A 24,539-nucleotide genomic window follows, 5' to 3' on the forward strand; every position below is an offset into this window, starting at 1 on the left:
CAGCTGGGACCTGAGTCCCGCAGCTAAGCTCTAGCTCAGATGACCCACCCCAGGGCAGGGCTGGTCAATGCCAAACCACCTTGGGTCAGGAGTGCCAGGCCTCCATCCAGCTGACACCACATCCCCACTGGCTACATGGAGCTGCCCTGAGCAGGGCATCGAATATCAGGCCACTAAAGTGACCCAGGGAGGTTTACATGGAGGTGAGTAAACCACATGGGCCTGCCTCTAAGGACTGTGTGTCCTTCGAGCTAGCCCCTCTTGGCCCACCCTCTCCTCATCAGATGGGCAGGAGGCAGGCCATTTTATCTCACCTGTCCTCTACTTTTATTAAAGAAGGAGGATTATGTCCCAGAGAGATTACATGATGTGCCCTAATGGACCCAGAAATCTGAGGGCAGAGCAGGGGCTAAGCCTGGGGTCTCTGGCCTCTGGTTCTGGCTCCCGTCATTATATACTCCTCTGGCCTCCCAGGTCTCCGTGCAATGAGAGCCTGGCATGGCGCCAAGCTCACAGCAGACGCTCAATAAATATTTGTTAAATAAATGAACGACTAAAGAGGCTCTCTCCTTGGAGGCAGAGGCCTTTGGAGAATCCCAGGGGATTCCAATGGGGCAGTGTTGGAGGTCACATTTTCTCCTGGCAAGGGAGATAGGAAAGGCTGGCCCCAGCCCAGCGGCTGAGAGCAGGCATGCGACCCCTCATCCCCTTGCCATTGCTGCTGTCTGCTGCTCCTGTGAAGGAAGGCAGAGCGCAGACATGCCTGGCCAGGATGGTGGCTGAGCAATGGGTCCAAGGCTCATTAACTCCGAGCCATGCCCTTGGTTTCTAAGCCTGGGCCCGGAGTGCAGGCTGGCACGTAGAGACCCTTAATTAAATTAGGGAGACTTCCAAATGAGCAGGGGCCCAGAGCCAAGCTGCAATCCTGGGCATGCTGGCCACAGCTCAGGGCACTGTGCCCCTGTGGTTGGGATTGCAGCGTCTCTCTCCCTGTGTCCCACTCCATCAGGGAGGGCATGAGCACCTCCGGTGTACCCCACCTGCACATTGGTCCTCTTTCTGGCACAAGCATAGGACCCTTGACTCACAGCTGAGTAAGGAGGGCCAGCAATAGGAACATGGGGGCATGATACCAGGTTTCTTCATCCTTGAGGCATCTGAGGCTGCCCCGGGAGTCAGGAAGCTGGAAGTCAAAGCTGTGTGACCTTAGACAAGTCACTCTCCCACGCTGAGCCTCACTTTTCTCATCTATAAACTAAATAGGTATTTTCTAGAGCTCTTTCAGTTTCCTTATCCGATGACATAAAAGGGCGAGAACTCCAATGCCACAGGGGCAGCCTGCCTCTCCCTAGTGGATACCATCTCCCTCCTTTACTGCTGCTGTCCAACCAGAGCCCCTAGGGCAGGCCTGAGGGACACCCAGTTAGAAGCTCTTTATCCACCACCTTCAAGGTCTTTGAATCACTAACTGCCAGCCCAGAAGCCTGCCATCAGCGACCAGGGAGAGGGACAGCAAGCAATGAGAACCCTGGGGCCAGCAGCCAGCTTATAATCGAACCGTTCGTAATGCAATAATTTGTACTTCTCAATTACTAGCAATGGCTTGGTTTTACACTCATGCACTCATGCAAATACAGAGTACACAGACGACCCAGAGGAGCCAACGGCCGGCGAGCCAGCGGGGCGAGCATGGGGTTCAGGAAAGAAAGCCCCTTCCAGTCACTGCATGTGCCCTGCATCCTGGGGGGACTGTTCTGGCCAAAGCTGGGAGGCCTGGGGTTTCAAGTCTGCCAACCCACCCGTCCAAGGCCCACACGCTGTGAATGGAAAAAATGAGGTACAACCTGCCTCTCCCAACCTCTGACTTGTCCCTGACTCTGGCCAGAGTTCAGGGATTTATCCAGGGCCCTGGATCTCAGGCATGAGGCTCCCACCAACCTGCTCTCTGCAACCAGCAGACAAGCCCCCTCAGAGGTACTGGCTTGGTCACCAATGTGCCCAGAGCAGATGCCTGGGCTGACGAGCGGGCAGGAGAGAAGGAGCTGGAGCTGCCCTTCACCCAGCATCAGTCTACTCCCAGGCGGCCCCAGAGCAGCAGACCCCAAATGTCTCTCGAGTGTGAGCCGGGGGCACCTACCTCAGGGATGCGGACACTGTAGGGTTGATTATGAAACGTGGGCGCGTTGTCATTCACGTCCCCAACCTGGATGTTGACCTTCCTTGTAATCACCTGGCAAGACAAGTGTGAGGAGTTAATGACGGCCTCAGCCTCTGGCCTCTTTCCACCCGAAGGCCCAGGGACCCTGCCTCCCCGGGCAGCAGGGGCCTCGCGGGACACTCACCCCCTGGTGGTCGCTGACAGAGAACTCCACTGTAAACTCTGACTTGGTCTGAAAGAAAATGTAGGGAGGGAGAACAGAATTAGAGAGGCGAGCTGAGGCCCGGAGTCCAGAGCCCTACATGGGGGTGGAGACCCTCCAGCATTGCCCTAAGAGCTGGTCTGGCACTGGATGGCTGAAGGCTTCCCTACAAAATAAGCATTGTCTTTTGGATTGGAGAAGTAGATTCGGAATATGGATCTTTCCCATAAAAGAGAAATAGAGTAAAAGTCAAGAATCTTGGGTTCTAATCTGGGCTCTGTCTCTAATCTGCTGTGTGATCTCAAGCAAAGTGTGGCCACTTCAATGTGAGGAGAAAGGAGGGGTGGGTTTGCTCAAACTCTTACTTTAATTTGCTAAAGGCTACTGTCATCAGTTCCTGTGTCTCTGGAAAATATCCTTTGGGGGAACATTTGTTGTGGGTTGGCGGGGGTTGGGGGGGGCGCCGTGCAGAATGAGGGAGACCTGGGTTTGATCCCTGGATTGAGAAGAGCCCCTGGAGAAGGGAGTGGCTACCCACTCCAGTATTCTTTTTTTTTTAATTAATTAATTTTTTAGTTGCTTTACAGAATTGTGTTGGTTTATGCCAACCCCCTCCAGTATTCTTGCCTGGAAAATACCATGGACGAGGAGCCTGGCGGGCTACAGTCTAACGGGTTCCAAAAAGTTGGACACAACTGAGCCACTGTCTTTCACACACATGGAAACGACAAGCGTGGCTCCCATGGAGCCACTATCCTACAGGGGATGTACCCAAGGTCATTGTCCCTCTTGCCTACCCAATACTGCCCCCTACTTGGAGACACTCCCAACCACCCCATTCTAAAGCCAAATGCAGACATCAGCACTGGCCCTGGAAGAGGGACACCATTCAGGCAGGAAGATTCTGCTTCAGGGTGAGGAGACGACATGCCATCTTCCTCTAGCATGTGCCCCTGCCTCCCTAGGGAAGGACTGGGGCGGAGGTCAAGGCGGCTCATACCTCTCTGTCCAGCGGCTGCCGGAGCCACACCACGCCCGTGTCCGGCTCCACAGCAAAGAAGCGGGAGGCCTCCTCCCCAGACACACCAAACACCAGGGGGTCATTGTCCATGTCTCGGGCCAGCAACTGGGTCACAGAGGAACCTGAAGTACCCACAGGGGACAGCAGAGGACAAAAACAGGAGGTTAGTCCATTCTTGAGCACCTTACTCAGGTAGCTAAGTTCCTGCGCGGAGCAGTTGCCCAGTAGACTGCCAGCAGGTCACCGACTGCTGCAGGACCCCTTTGCATCTTCGGCTCCATCCCAGGCTCCCCGCCTCTGCCTTGGTCACTTGTCACAGTGTTCAACAGGGAACTATCATTCACCTTGTTCTGTGACTTCCATCTATCCTCTTTTAACTTAGAGAAAGCATTCTCCATGTAGCTCAGATGAGCACAAGTCCACAGCCCTTCCATTCTTATGTTCCAAGATGGACACACTACTTAGCCCTAGCCAATCAGAGCACAGCATCTCCCTGATCACAGTGATTGGTTCAGGGATGAGCATGTGACCCAAACTAGCCAATCAAACCAAACCTGGGACTTCTACTGAAACAAGTAGGGGAGAGGTGCTTTTCTTCCACTGGGGTTGGTCCTGCTGGCAGCCATCTTTGGCACCACAGGAAGAGCCTGGCTGAGGATGAGGCCAACAAGGAGGAAAACAGAGCCAAATGGTACATGGAGAGAGATTCCTAATGGTTTGAGGGTTTGCGGTCAACTATACATGATATTAGCTCTATCTCCTGGACTGCTCAGCCATGTGAGCTAATGAATCATCCCCCCCCCCCTTTTTTTTTTGCCTAAGTAGAGTTGGATTTCTGTCTTTTCCAAATGGAAGCAATATTTTATAATTCAGAAAATTTTACAAACCTGGCACTCATTCAACAGTGATTAGGTGCTGGCTGTGTGGTGTACACTGGAATACACAGAGGTTAGGAAGATTTGCAGCAGCGTCAGGGGACTCCAGTCTAAAACCAGGTGACAAAGTCTAGCTCCTGTCCAGTTAGAGGACTGAGGTGTTGCCTTCACCAAGAGACAAAGCCCTGGCCAGAGGCCACCCTGGACATCAGAATGCCTGGCCTAACCCTGCGTAAGAAGTCTTAGAGTAGGTCACCTTCCCCTGGGGTTTACAGCAGTCCCCTCAGGTAGCCTTCAGGTAGGGTGACCAACCACCCAAGTTTGTCTAGGACTGAGGCATTCATTATTTCTAGGATGAAGCACAAGCTGGAATCAAGATCGCTAGGAGAAATAGCAATAACCTCAGATATGGAGATGACACCACCCTTATGTCAGAAAGTGAAGAAGAACTAAAGAACCTTTTGATCAGAGTGAAAAAGCTGGCTTAAAACTCAACATTCAGAAAACTAAGATCATGGCAGCCAGTCCCATCACTTCATGGCAAAACAATGGAAACAATGGTGACTGCAGCCATGAAATTAAAAGACATTTCCTCCTTCGAAGAAAACTATGACAAACCTAGACAGCGTATTAAGAAGCAGAGATATTTGCCAACAAAGGTCCATCTAGTCAAAGCTATGGTTTTTCCAGTAGTCATGTATGGATGTGAGAATTGGATTATAAAGAAAGCTGAGTGCCAAAGAATCAATGCTTTTCAATTGTGGTGCTGGAGAAGACTCTTGAGAGTCCCTTGGACTGCAAGGAGGTCAAACCAGTCAATCCTAAAGGAAATCAACCCTGAACATTCATTGGAAGGACTGATGCTGAAGCTGAAACTCCAATACTTTGGCCACCTGATGCAAAGAACAGACTCATTGAAAAAGACCCTGATGCTGGGAAAGCCTGAAGGCAGGAGGAGAAGGGGATGACAGAGGATGAGATGGTTGGATGGCATCACTGACTCAATGGAATTTGAATAATCTCTGGGAATTGGTGATGGACAGGGAAGCCTGGCATGCTGCGGTCCATGGGGTTGCAGAGTCGGACACGACTGAGCGACTGAACTAAACTGAACTGAGGCATGTCCCAGGAGATGTGCTAAAACCAGGAGGTCCCAGGCATTGGATTAGGTGGTGACTGTAGCTTCAAGAGGTCCTTAAACCCCCAAGAACTGTGCAAAATGTTCTGAGTGTACAGTGTGTCATTCTCTGCAGGGAGGGTCCGCAGTTTCCATCTGATCCTCATAGTTAGGTTGGAACCATGGCCTTCAGCAAATCACTTCTTTCAAAGCCTCAGTTTACCCTATAAAATGGGATGGACACTCTTTTTGCCCTATATACTGACTCTCATATTTACTGAATAGCTCTGATGATCTAGCTAAGGAAGGAAGGATTTAAAACTTGGGATTTTTAGAAAAGAATGCTGATAAGCTTTTCTAAGTCAACTTTGGAAAGAATTTCTAACATGACAATGAGAACCAGTATTCTGGAGCACTAACCACATTCCAGATACTTGGCTAAGGATTTCTGTGTAATATCTAATTCAATCTTTCCTGTTATTCTCCTCACTTAACAAATAAGGTAACGGAGTGATTAAGTAATTTACCATGGCCACACAGTTAGCAAATGGCAGAGTAGGACTTCAAAGCCCAGGCATTCTGGCCCAGTGCCCACATTTGTTTCCACAATCTTACAAATCTCAACACTTGATATGTGAACTCAAGATTCAGGACGTCCATGGACATGACTCTATCAGGCCCTAAGTGACTCAGAAAAAGAAGATACTGGGCAAGCATTGGGCTCTTATGAAATGCCAGACATGAAATGCGAGCCCATTCACATGGGTTCTTTCAGTAAATCCCCTCAACAACTCTGTTTGGTAGTCATTTCCCCATCCATTATACAGATTAGGAAGTTGAGGCTCAGAAAGGCAAAATAGGCTCTCTAAGATCACACATCAGAGTAGGACATGGCAGCATCCAAGGTGATGAGAGGAGGTAAGAAGCGGAAGGAGTGGAATCATGGAACAAAAAAAATCCGAGATCTTTTGGGGAGTTCCCTTCCCATTGTAAAAGTGGAAAAACTGGAAGCATTTAGCAGTTTGCCCAAAGTACAACAGTGAGCAACAGAGTCAGGGCTTAAGCTCAATTTTCCAGACTCCCATTACAGTGCTCCTTCCTAGAAGGGGAACGAGGAGATATGCGAAGTCATAGAAAAACCAAGCACATCTCCCCAAAGCATCTGTGTCACTCGGTGACAAGCAACTGTTTTATACTAAGACAAATGGGAATATAATGCAAGTATAATATTTAATTCATTTTTAAAGCTATAATCTAAAACCATAAAAGAATTTCCAGCCTCCTGCTGACTTCCGGGGATACCTGGTTCCTTTCTGATATCCTCAGGGGTCCTTTAGTGGCAAAGTGTGAGGAATACAGCTACTTCCCAAGGCCTTGGGGAGATTCAACACTAGGAAACTGAGGCCCATGGGGGCCCTGCTTGTCCACAATACATCAGCAAGTCCATGGTAGCCCCTTGAACTGGAAATCTCGCTTGTCAACCTCCTTGAGGGCCCAGCCCAGGTGGAGAATATGGGGCCAAGCTCCCAGCCAGTCCATGGGATTCAGAAAGGCCACTCTGGCCCCCAACCCAAGGTCACACAACTTGGCCCAGTATCCCAAATGGCTCTCCCAGGCCTGATGCTCAGGCTTTCCCAAGAAGGGGGGCGCTGGGCAGGACAGGGATGGGGCCATCAGCTGCTGTCACCCACCCTGTAATTTTCTGGACTTTTATCCACTTTCCCCTCAATTATGTGCTGCTCAAAATGGTCCTTTTCGGCTTCCTCACAGGCTCTTGCCTGCTCACGCCTTCTTTGTATCCCAGGTAATTGCTAGTGACCTTTTCTAAGTGTACTAATTAAAGGTGCCAATTTGATATTATATTTAAGACAAGACGCCTCGCAATTTTCCTGCTAGGAACATACTCCCCCGCCCAGCTAGCCTGCCATTCTGTAGAAGCCAGGCCTAGCTTTGGCTCTCCAGGACACAAGACTCATTTCCCCATTAGGGAGGCTTCCAGCAACCTCTGTTTGCACCATTCAGACAGGAAAGAGGGGCAAGCTGTGGGGCCCAACTCCCACTCAGTGCCCCCGGAAGCAGCCCCTCAGGAGAACCATTCTGGCTGTGGGATCCTGGCACTGTTTCCCACCTGGGAAACGGTGCACCCTGCAACTCAGGCTATGCAATACCTGGAGCTCTTGTTTTTAATTGTAGTAAAATATATATAATATAAAGTGTATCATTTTAATTAATTCTGTGGCATGCAGTACATTCACAGTGTGGTGTAAACATCACCATTGTTTGTTTCCAGAACATTTTAATCACCCCAAAAGGAAACCCACCCCGTTAGCATTCCTCCCCATTCCCTCCTCCCCCAGCCTCTGGCAACTGCTAATCCACACTGTCTGTCTCTACAAATTTTCTGGATATTTCATATAAATAGAATCATACAGTAAGTGCTGGGGTTTTTTTTTCACTCACAATAATGTTTTCAAGGTTCATCCGTTTGTAACATGTATTAGTATTTTTAACTTCTCATTTTTTATTGGAGTACAGGTGATTAACAATGTTGTGAGAGTTTCAGGTGGACAGCAAAAGGACTCAGACATGCATACATATACATGTATCAATTCTCTCCAAACTCCCCCTCCTAACCAAGCTGCCACATAACATCGACCAGAGTTCCCTGTGCTAATATATTAGCACTTAATTCCTGAGTGTGACGACTACCCCACTGTATGGTATGCTGTATTTTGTTCACCCATATCATCAGCTGATGCACATTTGAGTTGTTTCCCCCTTTTGGCTACTGTGAATAATGCTGCTATGAACACCTGTGGACAAGTTTTTGTTTGAACACCTGTTTTCAATTCTGGGGCTGGGGTGGGTATATTTCTAGAAGTGGAATTGCTGGGTCCTGTAGAAACTCTTAACTCTTTGAGGAACCACCAAGCTGTTTTCCATAGTAATCACGCCATTTACATTTCTGCCAACAATGGATGAGACTTGAAGTTCTCTTCGGTGGTCAGGCAGTTCAGTGGCTCAGGCGTGTCCAGCTCTTTGCGAGCCCATAGACTGCAGCAACGCCAGGCCTCTCTGTCCATCACCAACTCCCGGAGGTTGCTCAAGCTCTCCTCAGTGGTAAGAAGGCTAACCATTGTTTCACAGGGGCTTACCACTCCTTGTGTGTGGAGTGATGGGAACTCGGCAGCCCTCCATAGCCGATGCCGTTGGTACCCTGCCCACTATGCCTTACATACGACTGCCACACATACCCGCCTCACCACCACCTGCCAGTCCTGAAGGGTTCTGACCACCAGACACTGCTTCAACCATACACAGGACAGGCCTGTTTATGCCAGGGAACTAATGCCTCTGGTAGAGCACTCAATGAATGACTGGTAAAAGATGGCAGATAAAGAGTTGGTAGAAAAATGTCCTAGACCCCTCATCTCTCAGGGGGTACCTCAAAGGCTGTTTTCCAAACCAGCTCTTGAAGTTCCCCCATGGGATTCATGGCCACTTGCCCACTGAGGTGACTTGGTTGATGAAGCATCTTTATGACTTCCTTCTCTTCCCAGTCTCATATTCTTACTCCCTGACCTGTGTTTCCTGGACTCTCCTCCCTGACAAAGTATTTGTACTTGAACTCTCATCACAAGACCTGCTTCTGCTTCATAAGACCCCCTAAGGCTATGCCATCAGGATCACCCAGTGTGCTTGTTACAATACAGATTCCCAAGCCTTGCTCCTTGATAGGCTGCGGAGGGAGCCTAGAGGGTGAACGTTTGAAAAGCAGCTTCCATTCTCCCTGCAAGAGATTCTGACACACAGCCAGGTTTAGAAGTTCTGAGATTGGTTTATAGCAGGGTGATATTCAAATATTTAACAACAGGCACAGTACAGGCATCAACCAATCAGAAAGGATGCTGGCCATAAACAACCAGACCAGTGAGTACTGCCTGTGAGTCAGCCTGGTTTATGGCTCACATTTTGGATGCAGAGAAAAGCTCCTCTGGCCCCAGGATGATTTAAAGGCTCAGTCTTAGGGCTCTCAGCTCAATCGGTGCTTCTGGAGGATTCTCCGTTCTTGGCCTCCTCTACCTCACCAGGAAGGGTAACCCAGAGAGGCTGGCCCCCTCCACCCTGAAGCAACCCAACCCAGGTGAGGGCTCAGCCTACCTCATGGGTGGAACGTGGAACCCTGAAGAACTTAAATCACTGCATACCCATGTTCAGAGCAGCATTTTAGTTACAATGGTCAAAAGGTGGAAGCGACCCAAGAGTCCACTGATGGAAGAATGAATAAACCAGCTGGGGCACCTATGTCCAGTGAAAATTATTAAGCCTTAGAAAGGAAGGAAATTCCGACACATGCTACAACGTGGATGAAACCCAAGGACCTTATGCTAAGTCTGTGCTGATAAGCCAGTCACCAAAAGACCAACAGTGGTATTATTCTGCTCACATGATATACTTAAAGGAGTCACACTCTCAGAGCCAGAGTCTAGAAGGGTGGTTGCCAGGGGCTGGGGACAGTGAGGGATGGGAGCTGTTGTTTACGGGATTCAGTATTATGAGACGAAAATAATTCTGGGGATTGACCGCACAGCGCTGGGAACATACCTGACACTCTGTATACTTTAAAATGGCTAAGATGGTAAGTTTCGTGTGTCTTTTACCACAATTAAAAAATTTTTTAAAAAGAACCCAAACTTAAACCAGATCACATCTAAGGCCGCTGTGAACCGACTCGAGACAGTCCTCCCACTGCATCTCACAAAGTACTCTCCCTCGCCTCTGCCGTGGTCTTGCCTCTGCTCCTGAACACTCTGTAGCTGCCTCAGGACATTCGCCCTGGTTGTGTCCTCTGCCAGGAATGGTCCAGCCTGAGGTCACTATATGCTACTCATTATTCACCTCTCAGGTCATGAGTTCCCTTCTCGGAGAAGGTAACTCACATACCCCATCACGTAGCTAGAGTCTGTCTAAAGAGATGTTGCTCTGCGTCCTCACACCCCACGTCACTGTCTTCACAGCCCCTACCTCATCTCAAATGATCTGGTTTATCCACTTGACTGGCTGACTACCTGCCCCAACCCATCTGCCTCCCTCCCCGCACACACATTCATGTTAGCTCTATGGGGGCAGCGGCCTAGCCTGCCATGTTCCCTGTTGTATCCCTAAGCCTAACACGGGCTGGCATAACAGAGGCACTCAGTAAATAGTCATTGGGTTAATAAATGGACGCTGCCAACTGCAGAGAGGTGTTGGAGAAAGACAGCCCCCCAAAGTCACAAAGATCTCTGAGCCATGACAAGAGAAGAGAATATAGCAAACCACCTCTTAATTATGTACACTAATGGACCCAGAAAAGCACGGCTAATCAAAACCTACTAATGCCCAAACCAGAAGCACTTGGCTTTGGATGCAGGTGGAATCAGACTGGGGCATCATTGGCTGATGGTCCATTCTCTGGGGGACAGCCTTGTACCCTATCCTGAGGCCATGTGCTCTCTCCTGGGGGTCATCTGGGGCAATGCACTTTATTCTTGGGGCCAAAGACTCTATCCTGGCAGGCAGGTACCCCATCCTGGGATCAGGTACCCACCTTGGGTTCAAGTACCCTATCTTAGGGCCATGCATCACATCCTGGGCAGTGCATCCTACCTGGGGTGCCATGTACCCCATCACTGGCAGTGTAGCCTATCCCAGGGTCCAAGCGCCCCATCCTTAGGCAGTGAACCCCGTTCTGGAGGCCAGGAACCCCACTCAGGGCAGGGATCTGTCCAACAGACTGCAAATGCCCCTCCCCGGGCGGCACAGGGCTGGAGACACATCCCCACAGTGGCTTCAGCCCCTTAGCAGCAGGCCACATCCATCTTCCTGGCAACAGGGGGGGGACAATCACAGCTTCCTTTGCAGCCCTGCTGGGCCCATGCTGCTCGCTGAGATGACTGTTATTGTTATCATTGTTATTTGCACTGAGGGGTGAGGCCTGGGATTGGCATGTCATGCCCTCCTGGGGAGCTGTGAGGCTTTACCTGCTGGACCAGGGGTGGGCCAGAAACTCAGGCAGGAAAGTGGCAGGCTGCAAGGCCTTTTTATATTATTTTTATGTTTTGGATGGGGGAAGGATGAAGGCTATGTTCCCCAAACATGGAGAGGGCATTAAAGAATGAATTAAGGGTAAGGAGAGTATACCGTGCTTTGTCCTTCTAGTAGCATCTGCTGAAGGCAAGCCTCCGACTGTGCCACGCCTTTCTCAGACACCTGCCACGGTTCACACAGAATTCAAACCAACTTCCTTCCTGGACGGCCAATGCTCCTCCTAACCTGTCCTCAACTCCCTGGCCGGTCACGTTCCCACCATAGCCCTGGGCTCAGACCGATGCACTGCTGCCACCTCTCAAGCACACCAGGACCTTGTCTGTTCCTACACATATGCTGGGGCTGTTCCTTGAGCCTGGAAGGCCCTTTCTCCTCTCATGGCCTCTCAACTCTCAGTCACCCTTAGATACCTGCCTCAAATGCCCCCTCTGTCATGAAGCTCTCCCTCCTCTGTGCTCCCTGATTTGTCGTCTGTAACTCTGCACAACAGGGAGCAGGCATCACTCTCTTGAAGCTGGAGGCTGATGTTCTGGGGTACACTTGGCAACTCTCCCCACCCCTCCGTGACAATCAGTCTGCTCTTGGGGCTGAAGAGCTGGCCCACTCCTTCCCCTACCCCAGCAGACATTACTAATCAATCACAGCTCCCTTTTCTCTTGAGTCTATATTCAAGTTTAGGATCCTTCACAACAGTGGGTTCCATACAGCCACTGCTAGTCGATCCTCCAAGGCATGTGGGAGCAAACCTTTTGCAACCTGTGACTTATAACGACTTCACATCAGCCCTGATCTACAGTCACTTCCCAATCAGAGGCCAAGTATCTATTAACAGCAGTCTGTGCCTATCAGGTTCAGGGCAGTTAGGAGGGAGAGAATCAGACAGATGAGTTCAGAAACAAAGACTAATAACAGCAGAAATGAGAACCAAAAAAGCCCCTTCTCACTTTACTGAGAGAGGGGCAGAGGTTCTGGCTGGAAGCTGGCTGCTTGAGATGGGGCTGTGTATGGGTGAGTAAGGAGCAGCAGATAGCAGGCCTCCAACCCCAGGTCATAAGCCCTGGGTTATACCCAGGTGTTTCTGAGAATAACCACTGCCCTCCTCCCCATGGCCATGAGCCTGCTACCCAGGGCCACCCCATTCAGGAGAGACCCTCACCCCCACTCCTGGTCTGGCGGGACCTAGCTGCTCTGGCCTTGATATCTGCAGAGCCAGGGGCTCCTGCCCTCTCTGTCTCCCATGGAATGAGCAGCCCCCTCCCTGAGACTGGGCTGGCCTTGGAGCCTGTAATCTCATTTGTCTCCCCTCTGGGATCAGACAGGTCAGTTAAGTGCCTTGATTCCTGGGGATAATCTCATTTGTCTTAGTTTTTCCCCTCCCCACTCTCCTGCTTCTATTAGGCTCCTTCCTTCTAACTCCCAGGGGTCCTGAACTCGGTTTGACCTCAGAGGAGCCAGCTTTGTTTGGGGGTTATCTTGTGGTCCTGGGCCCCACCTTACACCAGCGTGAGATGTGAGGCGGGCCTGCTCTCAAGCCAGCTCTGCACTGGCCAATGTCCTTACACTCATCAGAACACCTTTGTCTAGATAAAGGAAGTAACTCTGACACCAAAGCCCACAGGCCCTCTTCACATCCTTTCTTTCCTACAGCTCAGTCTACTTGGCACAGATGATATGAACTGCCTGGGGGAAGGAAATGAGCATTAATTTAGCACCTACTATTTTCCAGGCACTATGCTCAGTGGTTTTCATTCATTCTCTGTCATCCATTTTTCACAAACCCCATAGAGAGGGGTTAGCATCCCCACTACACAGATAAGAATACTGAAGCTCCTAGGGGTAAAATAACCTACCCAAGGTGGCACAGCAAGGATGTGAACCCAAGTCTGTTTGACTCAAAATTCACCTTCCCTCCACCACCCTCATAGCTTTAATCACAAAGCCTTTTGGGGGAATCTGAGGCTTCCCTCTCCTCGTTCCACAGAGACTAACCCCCAGGCTCCCTCCATGTTTCAGGCTGCTCTGGACTCCTGGGTTACTTGGCTGGCCTGAAGGTGAGCACCCTTGAGGTAGGAAATGTGGACCCCCTCCATCACCCAGGCTTTCCACGACCCATTTATCACTGGCCAGGAAGATGGTGAGTCCCTCCTGAGAGTCAGCGAAGGGGTGGCCAGCTCACCTGGGCACTCAGGTGTCTGATGGCCAAGGGGATAGGCTAATTCAACAGAACAGAAGGAGACATTTAACAGAGCAGGATGATGTAAGCTCAGAGTCTTCGGAGGTGGGGAAGAGCCAGAGCTACACGTGGCTGTTATTTTAAATTAATAAAGCACAAGAGGAAAGATAAGACATTAAATATTTGAGGGGGTCTGATGCTGAGTCTCAGAATCCCAGGGCTACTCTGCTACTGGCACAACCACGATAGAGTCATCACGGCCAAGGGCTGCCTGGCCTGGTCACAGACACCAATGTACTCGAATCCCCTAGGATCTTATGAGCCACAGAGAGGTTGATACTCGCCCAAAGTCACATAGCTTACACAAGGCAGAGCTGGGACTGTTTGGTGACTTTCTCCCCATAAGACAATTACAGTTCTTCAGTCATTCACTCAGCAAACAATGCCTGAGCACCCACTCTGCTGGGCACTACTTTCGGCAACAGAGAACCAAACAGACCAAAGTCCCTGCCCTCCCAGAGCGGACAGTCCAGCGGACAGGCCTACACACACATCCCTTATGCCACATGCTTCTCCTGGCCTTTCACACGCACATCTGGGAATGAAAGCATGGGTTTGGGATCTAGTGAGAGCCAGGATGGAGGAGGAACTGTGTTCTTTCCCTTCCCCCTGGTGCACAGGCTGTGACCCCCATGATGAGCCCTTGGCAGTGGGGGCACTTGGGACCTAGAATCAAAGGACACAGACGTTTTGAGGAAGGCAGCCTCAGAGAAATCCCTTTGTTGAGACAGAAGTAGTGGGGCTCAGAACTAGCAAGGCTGGCAGCGGACAGCATTCAGCCTCCAATTTCCTGTGACTGAGCATGGGCTACTCACCTCTCTGAGCCTCCCTTTCCCCACTGACTCTACGATGGGGCTGACGTTAATGGCCAGAGCACAGAGGGCCTTGGGGAGAATCGAATCCAACATGGCGAATTGCCAGGGTGCTAGGCTGGTCCCCAGGTCATGGGCGTTGTGTGGCGAAGGGTTTCAAAGCTATCCCTCAGTTCAGGAGGATGCTCTGATCCATTAAAGACACATGACATGTAGGGAAAGGGGTAGCTGTACACGTGCCACACGTTCACATTATTGATGAGGCCAACAAGCCAAAGGAGATGTGGGGCTGGGCGGCTCAGTGGAGCGTCCACCGTCACCCAGTGAACCCCTACGGGTGGCAGAGCTGACGCCCAGGTGAGTCCTGGGCTCCCCAGTCTTCTTCCCACTACACTGCATGAAGGGCCTGTCCAGCTAGGATGTTGCGATTCTGTTTGCCACACACTATGTCCGAGGCACTGTGGAGGACGGAAGGGCATGGATGGCCCAGCCCCACTGGCAAGGATTTCCAAGCTGGCTGAAACACTCCCAGAAGAGCCTGACTCGAAGGGTGGACAGCCTGGGCCCAGGGTAGACTAGATATTCTTTTCTGCTCAAGAACACCAACCTGAGCATGAAATAGCCATGAATAAAGGGGCTTCCGAATATTCTGTTTGACCTTTCTGAGTCCTTGCTGCAGCTCCCTGGCTCACGGGGGTTGAAGTCCTGTCACAGAGGCCAGGAAAGCCAAGTTGTAGTTACCAGATTTAATAACAATGATAATAGTGGGGTGGGTATTTTTTTCCTTTCTCCTGAAACTTTTCAATTCATTGAGCTGTTCAATTAACGTTACAAAAGGAAATGTGGAAGAATGACATTATCACTAAAATAAAGAGAGCACTGCCAGCCCTCAAAGGCTCAGAAGAGATTATCCAAACACCTGCAGGCACATGCTGATTCCTTGCTGCACAGAGGACCCTGGTGCTCCCCTCCTGCCTCTCATGCATCGTGCCAACACTCATACTCTTCCTGCCTCAGGAGGATCCGGGCTACTGTCGCCTATCAGCACAGCCCCCCGGTGAGAGCAGCCACCCCAAGGTGAGGCTCTGCTAACAGGCTGCATCGTCAGGGCGCCCCGTCCCTCTCCTGCAGATGACGGGGCACTTCAGTCCTGTGCGTCTTAGGCCAGGCGACATGTCTGAATCACCTGTGGCATTTCTGCAACTCTGGAGGCCCAGCCATATCCCCCAGATCAAGTACATCCGAGTTTCTGTGGAAGGACTCAAGTATAAGAATGCTCAAAAAACAAACAAACAAACAAACAAACCCCAGATGACTCCAAAGGGCAGCCAAGGTTGATAACCAAGATCTAGATGATTCCTGAGATTCTTTCAATTGCCAGGTCTAATCCAATTTCCTACTTCATAGGAAAACTCACAGGTCAGTGGTCCCTGAGCTTGTCAGCATACTGAAATGACTTGGCGCTTTCAAATAACCCCCATGCCTGTGTCCCACCCCCTAAGGCTGTGATTAACTGCGCTGGGGTACAGCGACCCTTTGGAAAGTTCTAAATCCCCAGATGATTCTAATGTGCCGGTAAGACTGGGAATCACGGCCAAGGTGGTGCTTTCACTTGGTGAACGGGGAAGCTAGTTTCCCAATGACCCCCACTCCAGGGGACTCCACAGTGTCTAACATGTGGGTCCCTAGCTACATCATTCCACTCAAGCCAATTCCACAGGGGGGGGTAGAAAAAGAAAAACTTATTTGCTCTGTTGCCCCTTCCCATGTTCAAAATTTTCCAAGTCCCAGTATTTTCTTAAAAAAAGAAGTAAATTTATGCCTTTAAAGCCGTGAACCCCTACCTGATTTCATATTAGCATCACCTAGGTAGCTTCTAAAAATAAGGATGCCCAGGCCGTACTCCCAAAGGGTTCTTTTTTAATTAATTGGTTTAGTCCAGGGCCCAGATATCAGTATTTTGCTATAATTCCCCTAGTGATTCTAGTGTGCAGCCGAGTAGAGAATCACTGGGTTTAGAGTACAGGTTCTCCAACTTGAGTCTTCAGCAGTGGCACCAGGAGGGCTTATTTAAAATACAGACTCACAGGCCCCTGGCAGAGTTTCTGGTTCAGAATCTGTATTTTTAACAAGGTCTCAGGTGATGCTAAGCCCGCTGGTCTGGAACCACAACTTTTGAGAACCACAGGGTTGGACCTTCCCAGGGCCTGGACCCCAGTCATTTTGGATTATTTTCAAAGGGAATTTGGACCTTAGGGCCTGGTTTCAGAATCTCCTGTGCCCACAAATCCAAGGGGCTGCTTCTTTTCACCTCTCAATAGCAGGAAAGGAGACTAGGAAACTAAGAAAGGTGCAATCAGAAAAGCAGGTGAGAAAGACACCTTTCCCCTTACCCCTGCTCCCCCTTCCTGCCTCCCACTGTGAAGGAGGCCAGAAAAGTCCCTCCAGAAATCACTTCCTCTTTGAGGAGACTCATAATTACCCACAATGATCACAGCACCATTCATTTTGCCCTAAAATTAATACATCACGTTGAGAATGATATCGTGCTAATTTATCACAAGATTTATGAAACTTGCACTTTTTCTAATGAGATTTATGCAAATGCTGCTCTTGCCACTGTTTGTGTTTTTTAACGTTTTGGCAGGGAAGTGGGGTCCAGCCCAGCTGGCAGAGGCCCTGCCGCTACTCCAGGGTTGGTGGGGCGGGGCTCTGTGGGGTTCCTGACCTGGGAGAGCACAGGTGAGCAAGCCTTCCCATTCAGCTCATTCCTCTGTCCCGCCCCTCCCCAGGTATGCCTTTACTCGTCTGGGGTCAGTCCTCTTATGGTTCACCTGCCGCCTCGGGGGGAGGCAGTTACAGGTGGTGGGCTGATTGTCTAGGTGAGCATGGGCTGATGCATCCACTCAGAGGCCTCCCAGGCCCTTAGTCTCTGAGAACAACTGTGAGTGACAGCTTCCCACTAGCAAGGGTGCGAGACCAGAGAGGCGCCGGGATGCAGAACCTAAGGCGGCACTCCCTCAGTGCTGACCCTGTGCTTGCACAAGCCGGGGTGTCTCCCCAGTTTCCGTGCCCTGGACATCTCTCTTGTCTCACCCCAGTCCCGGCCTTGCCACTAGGTCCCATTCACTGAGCACTGACTGTCTGAGAGGCACTCTGTTAAGCACTGCACAGGCATAATCTCTTTTAATATCTACCACAAACTGTGAGAAGGTATTCCCACACTCAAATGAGGAGACTGGGTCTCAGAGAGGTTTAGCAACTTGCCCAAGACCACACAGCTAAAAGAGGTGGAGTCAGAATTCAAATTCATGACAAGCTGACCTTGATGACAGTGTTCATATTCAGTAGTGGCCCCAAATGATTCACAAAGGCCTGTCCTCCGCTGGGGCTTTAGTAACACTCCACATATTCAAGAGTCCCATCCCACGCATTCACTTACCCAGAACATAGATAAAAAGCAGGAAATTCGTCCCAAAGGTCTTTGAACAGCTAAGGGTCATGGTATAAAACCCACGCACCAAATTTTAAGCCCGTTATGAAAAAGAGAGATATGGTCAGGTTCTCACTCAGAGCCTGTTTACTCTCACTTTACATACGATCATAATCAGACTGGTTCTTTGGATTTTCAATTCATGGGTATCTCAAGCAGGTACACGAACAATGCATGCATGGAAGAAGAAATTATCAACAGCTTCTGCTCCTCACAAAAGGGAAAGATCAAAACTTTCTGTAAAGTAAAAACTTAAAACATTCTAAGTCCCTTCACTCGCTCCTGTCAATGACAACGCATCGTCCCAGAGTGCTATTCACGGTGATGTGCTCAATGACGTGCCAAGAAAGTGCTGAATGTTGAGTCATCCCTATGTAAGGAGGCAGATGCATATAAAATAGATCTTATGAATATTCCATGAAAGTCATTATAATTAAAAAAAAGATTTTGTGCTTAAAGGAATGCTTCCCAAAGTGTATTTCATGAATCATTAACTCCCTAGGAGGCTAATGGATACCCCACGGAAAAGCACTGCTTGGACGCAAAGGTCTAGGGAACATTGCGTTAAAAAAAAAAAGGCAAATCAGTTTCTTTCCTGCAGGACCTCTCAGAGCCTTTATTACATTAACATGGATTGTGAAGAGCTCCACGAGGTGGTAGAAAAGATACAGCTTTCCCCAAATTTATTTGGCCAAGAAACTCTTTCTTCCAAGAGCATATCAAAGGACATCAGTGGTTCAGGAAATAATAACTGGAGAAACACTGGGCCAGGAAGATTTCTGGCTGGTTCTACTTCAGGCATATCTCTTCTTGGAGGGGGTGGGTGGATGAATGGATAAGCAAACGAGTAAAGGAACAAAAAAACAAGGAAGCTGTTCTCATCCAAAGAGTCTATTGGAGTGTCTGTCACAGAAGGGAACACAGGAGGCAGAGTCTGAGACAGCCCCCCCAGATGATACTGCCCATCTGCCAGCCAGGTTAGGAATCACTGCTTCATGATTAGGGAACCTAAGGCGCCTGAACTGGGTGGCAGGTGAGCTACTTTTCGCTCAGGCTAGATTCTGATCACCCGACACCTGAGATAAAAACAATAAATCTAAACATATTCATGATACCCAACACTTAGAAAGTGCTTTCCTGGATACATTCCAGGTCCACACCACCATACCTCCAGTCAGGCCTATCCAGGGCTACACGCTGTCTTAATAGTGAAGAAGCTGTGGTTCAGTGCAGTTGAGTGATGAGCCCAGACGTGTGCAGTGTGGGGCTCCAGGTCCCACTCCTGGCTCTATCTGTGTCATCTAAGCAACTCCTGCCACCTCACTGGCCTTGTTCCTGCCTTAGAAGGCTGGGGCAAAGGCCGGGCCAGACAACAGAAGAGGAAGCACGTCATAAATCCCGGACATCCCAGAGAAGCTCTGAGGCCCCCACAGCAGAACCCAACCAAAGCAGTCTGTACCCTATATCCTAATGAGGGGCTGCTCTTCTGGTCTGACTCTTCCACCTGATGGTGAGCAGCCTGAGGGGGCAGGGACTGTGGCCCTGTTCCTTCCCGGATCCCCACATCCTGGCCCAGTGCCTGGCAGAGGACAGGCCCTCAGTCACTGTCCATTGAGCAAGTGAGTGAATGAGTGAATCAATGCATTGCTGCGTAAACACAAGGTGATGCGGTTCTAGGGTCTGCAGGAGTGTGGCTATTGCGCTGCTAAAAGCCACGCCAAGGACTTCATCCTCAGTCTCTAATAGGCATCCCAAGGAATGTCTTGTTGCTTTTCTTTGAGGAGCAGATAAAAGAGAGTAAGAGCCAGACAGCTTTCCCAGTGCCCACCTGCCTGGTGACTATGTAGCTGAGAAGATATTCTTTAACTGGGTATGTTTATCTTTTAATTAGGCAGAGGGCAAACTCCTGGAGTCCTTGGAGATCCTCTTCCTATTGGAACCAAGATTCTTCCTTCTAGTCCCCTGTGGACAGAGCTGGAGCTCTCAGCCCCATATGGTGGCAGTGGTGGACACTGGTGGATGAGAGGTGGGAACAGGTAAGTGAAGAGTTGCAGGAGGGCTGCAGAGGGGTCCTCTTGCCATTCAGCCATGGCACTGCCCAGAGACAAGGTATCCACACAGCTCTGCATTCACACTTATCCCCCCATGGCTCTCAGAGCCCCCATTCTCTGAATATTGGGGTGTAATTCACTTCAGGAATCCTGGGGGCAAGACTCTGGCCTCTTTCCTTTTTCTCTCTCTGGCAGGGTCTTGCCTCTTAAATTGGTTGTGAAACCTGCTGGTGCTTCAAGAAACCTAGAAAGGGAGGCAGAGGACATGCATTTCGGGCCCTCTAAGTCCCTCTGCTCTTCACTGCAACAGGGCCTGAAGTTGGGTGGCCAGGGCCCAGAGGACCACTTCCCCACCAGAGCAGGTCAGAGAGCATGGCGGGATGCCAGCGACAGTTTCCAACCACCTGCCAGGCAGATGCTGGAGGCACTGGCTGCTCTCCCATTGCCACCTCACCAAGGCTGATGAGACACTGTGGGAACCTATGTACGGTGGGGCAAAGAGCCCCTGAGCATGGCCCCCAGACCTGCTGTGCTCCCATGGAGAAGAGGGTCCTTTGGCTCCAGTGGGAATCACAGAATGTCAGAGCTGGACGGAGCCTTAGACACCATGAAATGCCTTCGGGCTACTTACTGGCACCTGAAACAGAGGGGTGGGCGGGGCTAGTCAAGGTCCCCTGTACAGTGACGGAGTCAGGACTAAAATCCTGCTCCCTTCTGTCACAATTACGTGCTCTTTTACCTCAACTTTGCTGTATCCCTTCCTCCCACAAGCTGTACAGAATACATGAGACAACCTCAGAGAACAAAATGTAATGTTTCTAGTTGCATCGCAAGTGAAGGGCTTAGACTCTGACCCTAGTTTAGGTTATTAAAAAATAAATAACTGACTCCCCCAAGGGCCACTCAGGCAAATTAACCACCATGACTATAGTTCAAAGCCCTTTTGTGGTGAACAGATGCTGAGGCTCGGTTCAAGTCTGCAGGAAGGTACTTTGTTGCCCTTCAACTATGCGCCCACTGGGCGCCCCAGTGTGACTGGTGTTTCCTGGGCTGTGCATAGGCAGGGAGTTGGTGAATAAGAGGTTTTGGATGAAGGCACCATTGAGAAGAAGTGAGCCACAGCCAGGCCACACGGCACACAATGGTGCTCTCTCAGAGCCCCAGCCGGGACCAGAAATACTAAGTGAAGGGAGAGACCCAGAGATGCTGCCTAATGCCTCGCGGGCATTTACTGGACGACGTAAACCCGAGTTTTCATTGTCAGAGCCCCCAGGGCTCAGAGAAGAGGAGAAAAATGATAGAGTCCACCAGGGCCCATTCAGGGTAGGGAGTCTAGAAGAAAACCATCCACACCAAAGCAGGGAGCTCAGGAACCACACCCTCAGTGTAAGAGTGAACTGGAAATAAATCTGTACTCCCACACAAACTTGGAGTGTTTGAAAAGAACAAAATGCCCGTCTGAAACCATGGTGCTGACTGAAAGGGGAACACAGCCCACAAGGACTCACGACCACAAGATGCTCGCAGATGTATGTGCAGTCCGAATCCACCTTGTCTGTGTGTCCCCTGGTGGCTCAGAGGGTAAAGCGTCTGTCTGCAATGCAGGAGACCTGGGTTTGATCCCTGGGTCAGGAAGATCCCCTGGAGAAGGAAATGGCAACCCCACTCCAGTACTCTTGCCTGGAATATCCCATGGACGGAGGAGCCTGGTAGACTACAGTCCATGGGATCTCAAAGAGTCGGACACGACTGAGCGACTTCACTTCAAAGTGGTCCCAGACAAATAGCAAGCCTAGATGTTTAATAAGACAAATACAAATCCTCTCTGGAATGACTGACCTAAAGATCTCGGGTCTTAAAGAATCCCTCCTTCACACTGCCAACCAAATGAGGATTTTGCAGTCAAAATACACACACACACTAAATATCATGACTGAAAACCTGAAGAAAAAATAGTAATCAGACCTCAACCACTTTAAATCTTGGAATTATCAGGCATGAAACATAAAATGTTCACTATGCTTCAAGAAACAGATGAGGGGCTTGCCAGTGGAAACAAAGAGCAAGTACATGTAAGGAAGGGATCAAATAGAGCTCCTAGAAATAACTGTGATCATTAAAGTTTCGAAAGTGTTGGTTTTACTAAAAATTAGACACTGCTGAAAAAAAACTGGTGAATTGAAAGATAAAATCGATGAAATTATCCAGAATGTAGCACAGAGCATCAGAGATAGAAAACAGAACAAGAAGGTAAGCACAGGGATAAAATTGAAAGGTCTAACCTACATTTAACTGAGATTCCAGAAGTAAAGAATGGACAGAAGCAATATTTGAAGAGCTAATGTCCTAGAATTGACCAAAGACTCCTATCTATAGATTCAGGAAACCCAGTGAAATTCAAGCAGGATAAATACATAGCAATTAATACCAGATAGATCACAGCAAAACCACAGAAACACCAAAGAAAAACAGAGCATCTTAAATGCAACCAGAGAAGAAATACAGGCTACCACCAAGGAACCAACATTTTAAACTGGAATTAATTTCCAAAATACAACAATGGATGCCCAAGTCAATAGGTTGATATCTTTAATGTGCTGAGGGGAAGTAAATGCCAACCTAGAATTTCCTATGTAGCAAAAGCACCTTTTAAGAACAATAGTGAAACAAAGACATACTCAGGTTATTTAATTAGTCTCTTTAGGAAACAACAAAGTCATAGTTAGATGTCACTAGGAGTCAGGCTGGAGACAGGCATGAACAAAGAAGTTCAGGTGGGGATTATGCTGAATTGCAGGGCACTCATCTCAAGGGGGCAGCTGTCTGATCGTTGCCAGAGCCAATCAATGAAACTGGAAATCCACGTTTCGATATAAAATTTCCCAGTATTTAGGTGTCGGCAACCAATCAGAGGTTTAAAGAATCCCTGGGTGGGCCAAATAAAGCCAGTGTGGGAACAAAATGCAAGTGGTAAATCACTGGTGTACACTATTAGCTGGCGGAGACAAATGACTAACCAAGTGACAGAGGAAGGGATGTTAAAGTAGCCAGGGCAGCATGGGCAAAAAGCTCTGTGTTACTGCAGCAACACCGGGAAGCCCAGGACTGGTGGGCAGCCTTCATTCCCGGGTGAAATTTCCCATCTTTTTGTCTGAGCACTGTACCCAAACTCATAGCTTCCTATGTGCAGGAGAAGGTACAAGGCCAGAGCTCCTGTTTGGAGGGCCTTCCTTTCTCCCAGTACATGCCTTCTCCTCCATATTTCAGTTCAAACACCTCCTGAGGTAGAGTGGGAGGAGTGGGGAGGCATCCCTGCCCCACCCACAAAGATGCTTGTGCTGGCTGCTATCAGAGCATGCTCTCAGCCCATGAAAGAACAAGTCCATGCCTGGCACTCGAGAGCCTGACTCTGAGTCTCTTGCAGGGCATGGGGTAGCTGCCCAGTGGACAGTAGTTGAGATTCTCAGGAAGGTACAGACAAGGGTGGGGACCATGGCCCAGGGAATGCAGATGCCTGCACATTATGTATGCAGTGACTCTCCACCCTGTACACAGGATGGATATATTATGCAAAGGGCCTCTAGGCTGGTTGCATAAGTGATCATAAAGAGCATTAATAAGCAAAACTGGAAAGAAAGCAGGCTGTTTTTATGCATAGGGAGGGGAAGGAGAGAGGTGAAGGAGAAGCAGCAGCCAGGCTGAGGACGTGGCCAGTCCTCAATTGCTCACTAGGTTGCAGCACACTGGGTGACCGTGGTGGACAAGACGGCCTTCACCGAGCTTGCAGTCTGGAGGTGGAGATGGACTCTAAAGAAATAGTTACACCGGGAATTATTTAATTACAGTGGTGAGAGGCCATGTAGAGAAAGGTAAGCAGCTAGGCCCTACCCCAGCAAGTGATTTAACCATCCTTTTCCTTCTTTGTGTTCTTAATAATTATTTATTTTACTTTTATTAAATTTACTACTTATTTACTAAACTTACTAAATTTATTTACTAAGTTTACTAGAGTAATTTATGTCACTCTAACTTTGTAAGGCACAAAAAGCCCCCACCCACTTGGACCTTACCTTGCAAGCACCCGCTGTCTGCAGTTTCTTATGTATCTTTCCAGAGATATGTTTATATTATGTATACATAAGCAAGTATGTGTGTATACATATATACAGATATATCTGTATATGTATTTTTATTTCTCTCTCTCTTTTTTTTTTTTGTAAAGAAGTGAGCATCTACTGTCCTGTACTTTGTTCTATTTCAAACAGATTTTAGAGCTAAAGGAAATGGCCTGTGAACCTGGAGGATAAGCTGGAGTTCGTCAATATGAAGGAAAGGACCATTCCAGGCAGAGGGAGCAATGTGTTACAGATATACTTTGAGGTGTGAGGAAGAGCACTAGCATCTGCCAAGAAGGGGAGGCTATGAAGCACACAGCTGGCCCAAGGTTACAGTCTGTGCCCAGTGAGTGACTGATGGAGGGGACAAAG

At 49.3% G+C, this 24,539-nt stretch overlaps 1 protein-coding gene across 1 annotated transcript in view; it reads right to left on the bottom strand.

Moving 5' to 3' along the window:
• The window catches only part of CDH23 (cadherin related 23), a 393,840-nt gene that overhangs the window by 319,762 nt on the left and 49,539 nt on the right, over positions 1-24,539 (bottom strand). The window contains exons 3-5 of the mRNA XM_040242525.1: positions 3,361-3,503; positions 2,343-2,390; positions 2,138-2,230 (exon numbers count right to left, since the gene is read on the bottom strand). Of these exons, the coding sequence (XP_040098459.1) occupies positions 2,138-2,230; positions 2,343-2,390; positions 3,361-3,503 (284 nt within the window). The remainder of the gene's footprint in view (positions 1-2,137; positions 2,231-2,342; positions 2,391-3,360; positions 3,504-24,539) is intronic.

This window comes from Oryx dammah, unplaced genomic scaffold, assembly GCF_014754425.2.
Source record: "Oryx dammah isolate SB20612 unplaced genomic scaffold, SCBI_Odam_1.1 HiC_scaffold_6, whole genome shotgun sequence".
NCBI classification, from domain to species: Eukaryota; Metazoa; Chordata; class Mammalia; order Artiodactyla; family Bovidae; genus Oryx; species Oryx dammah.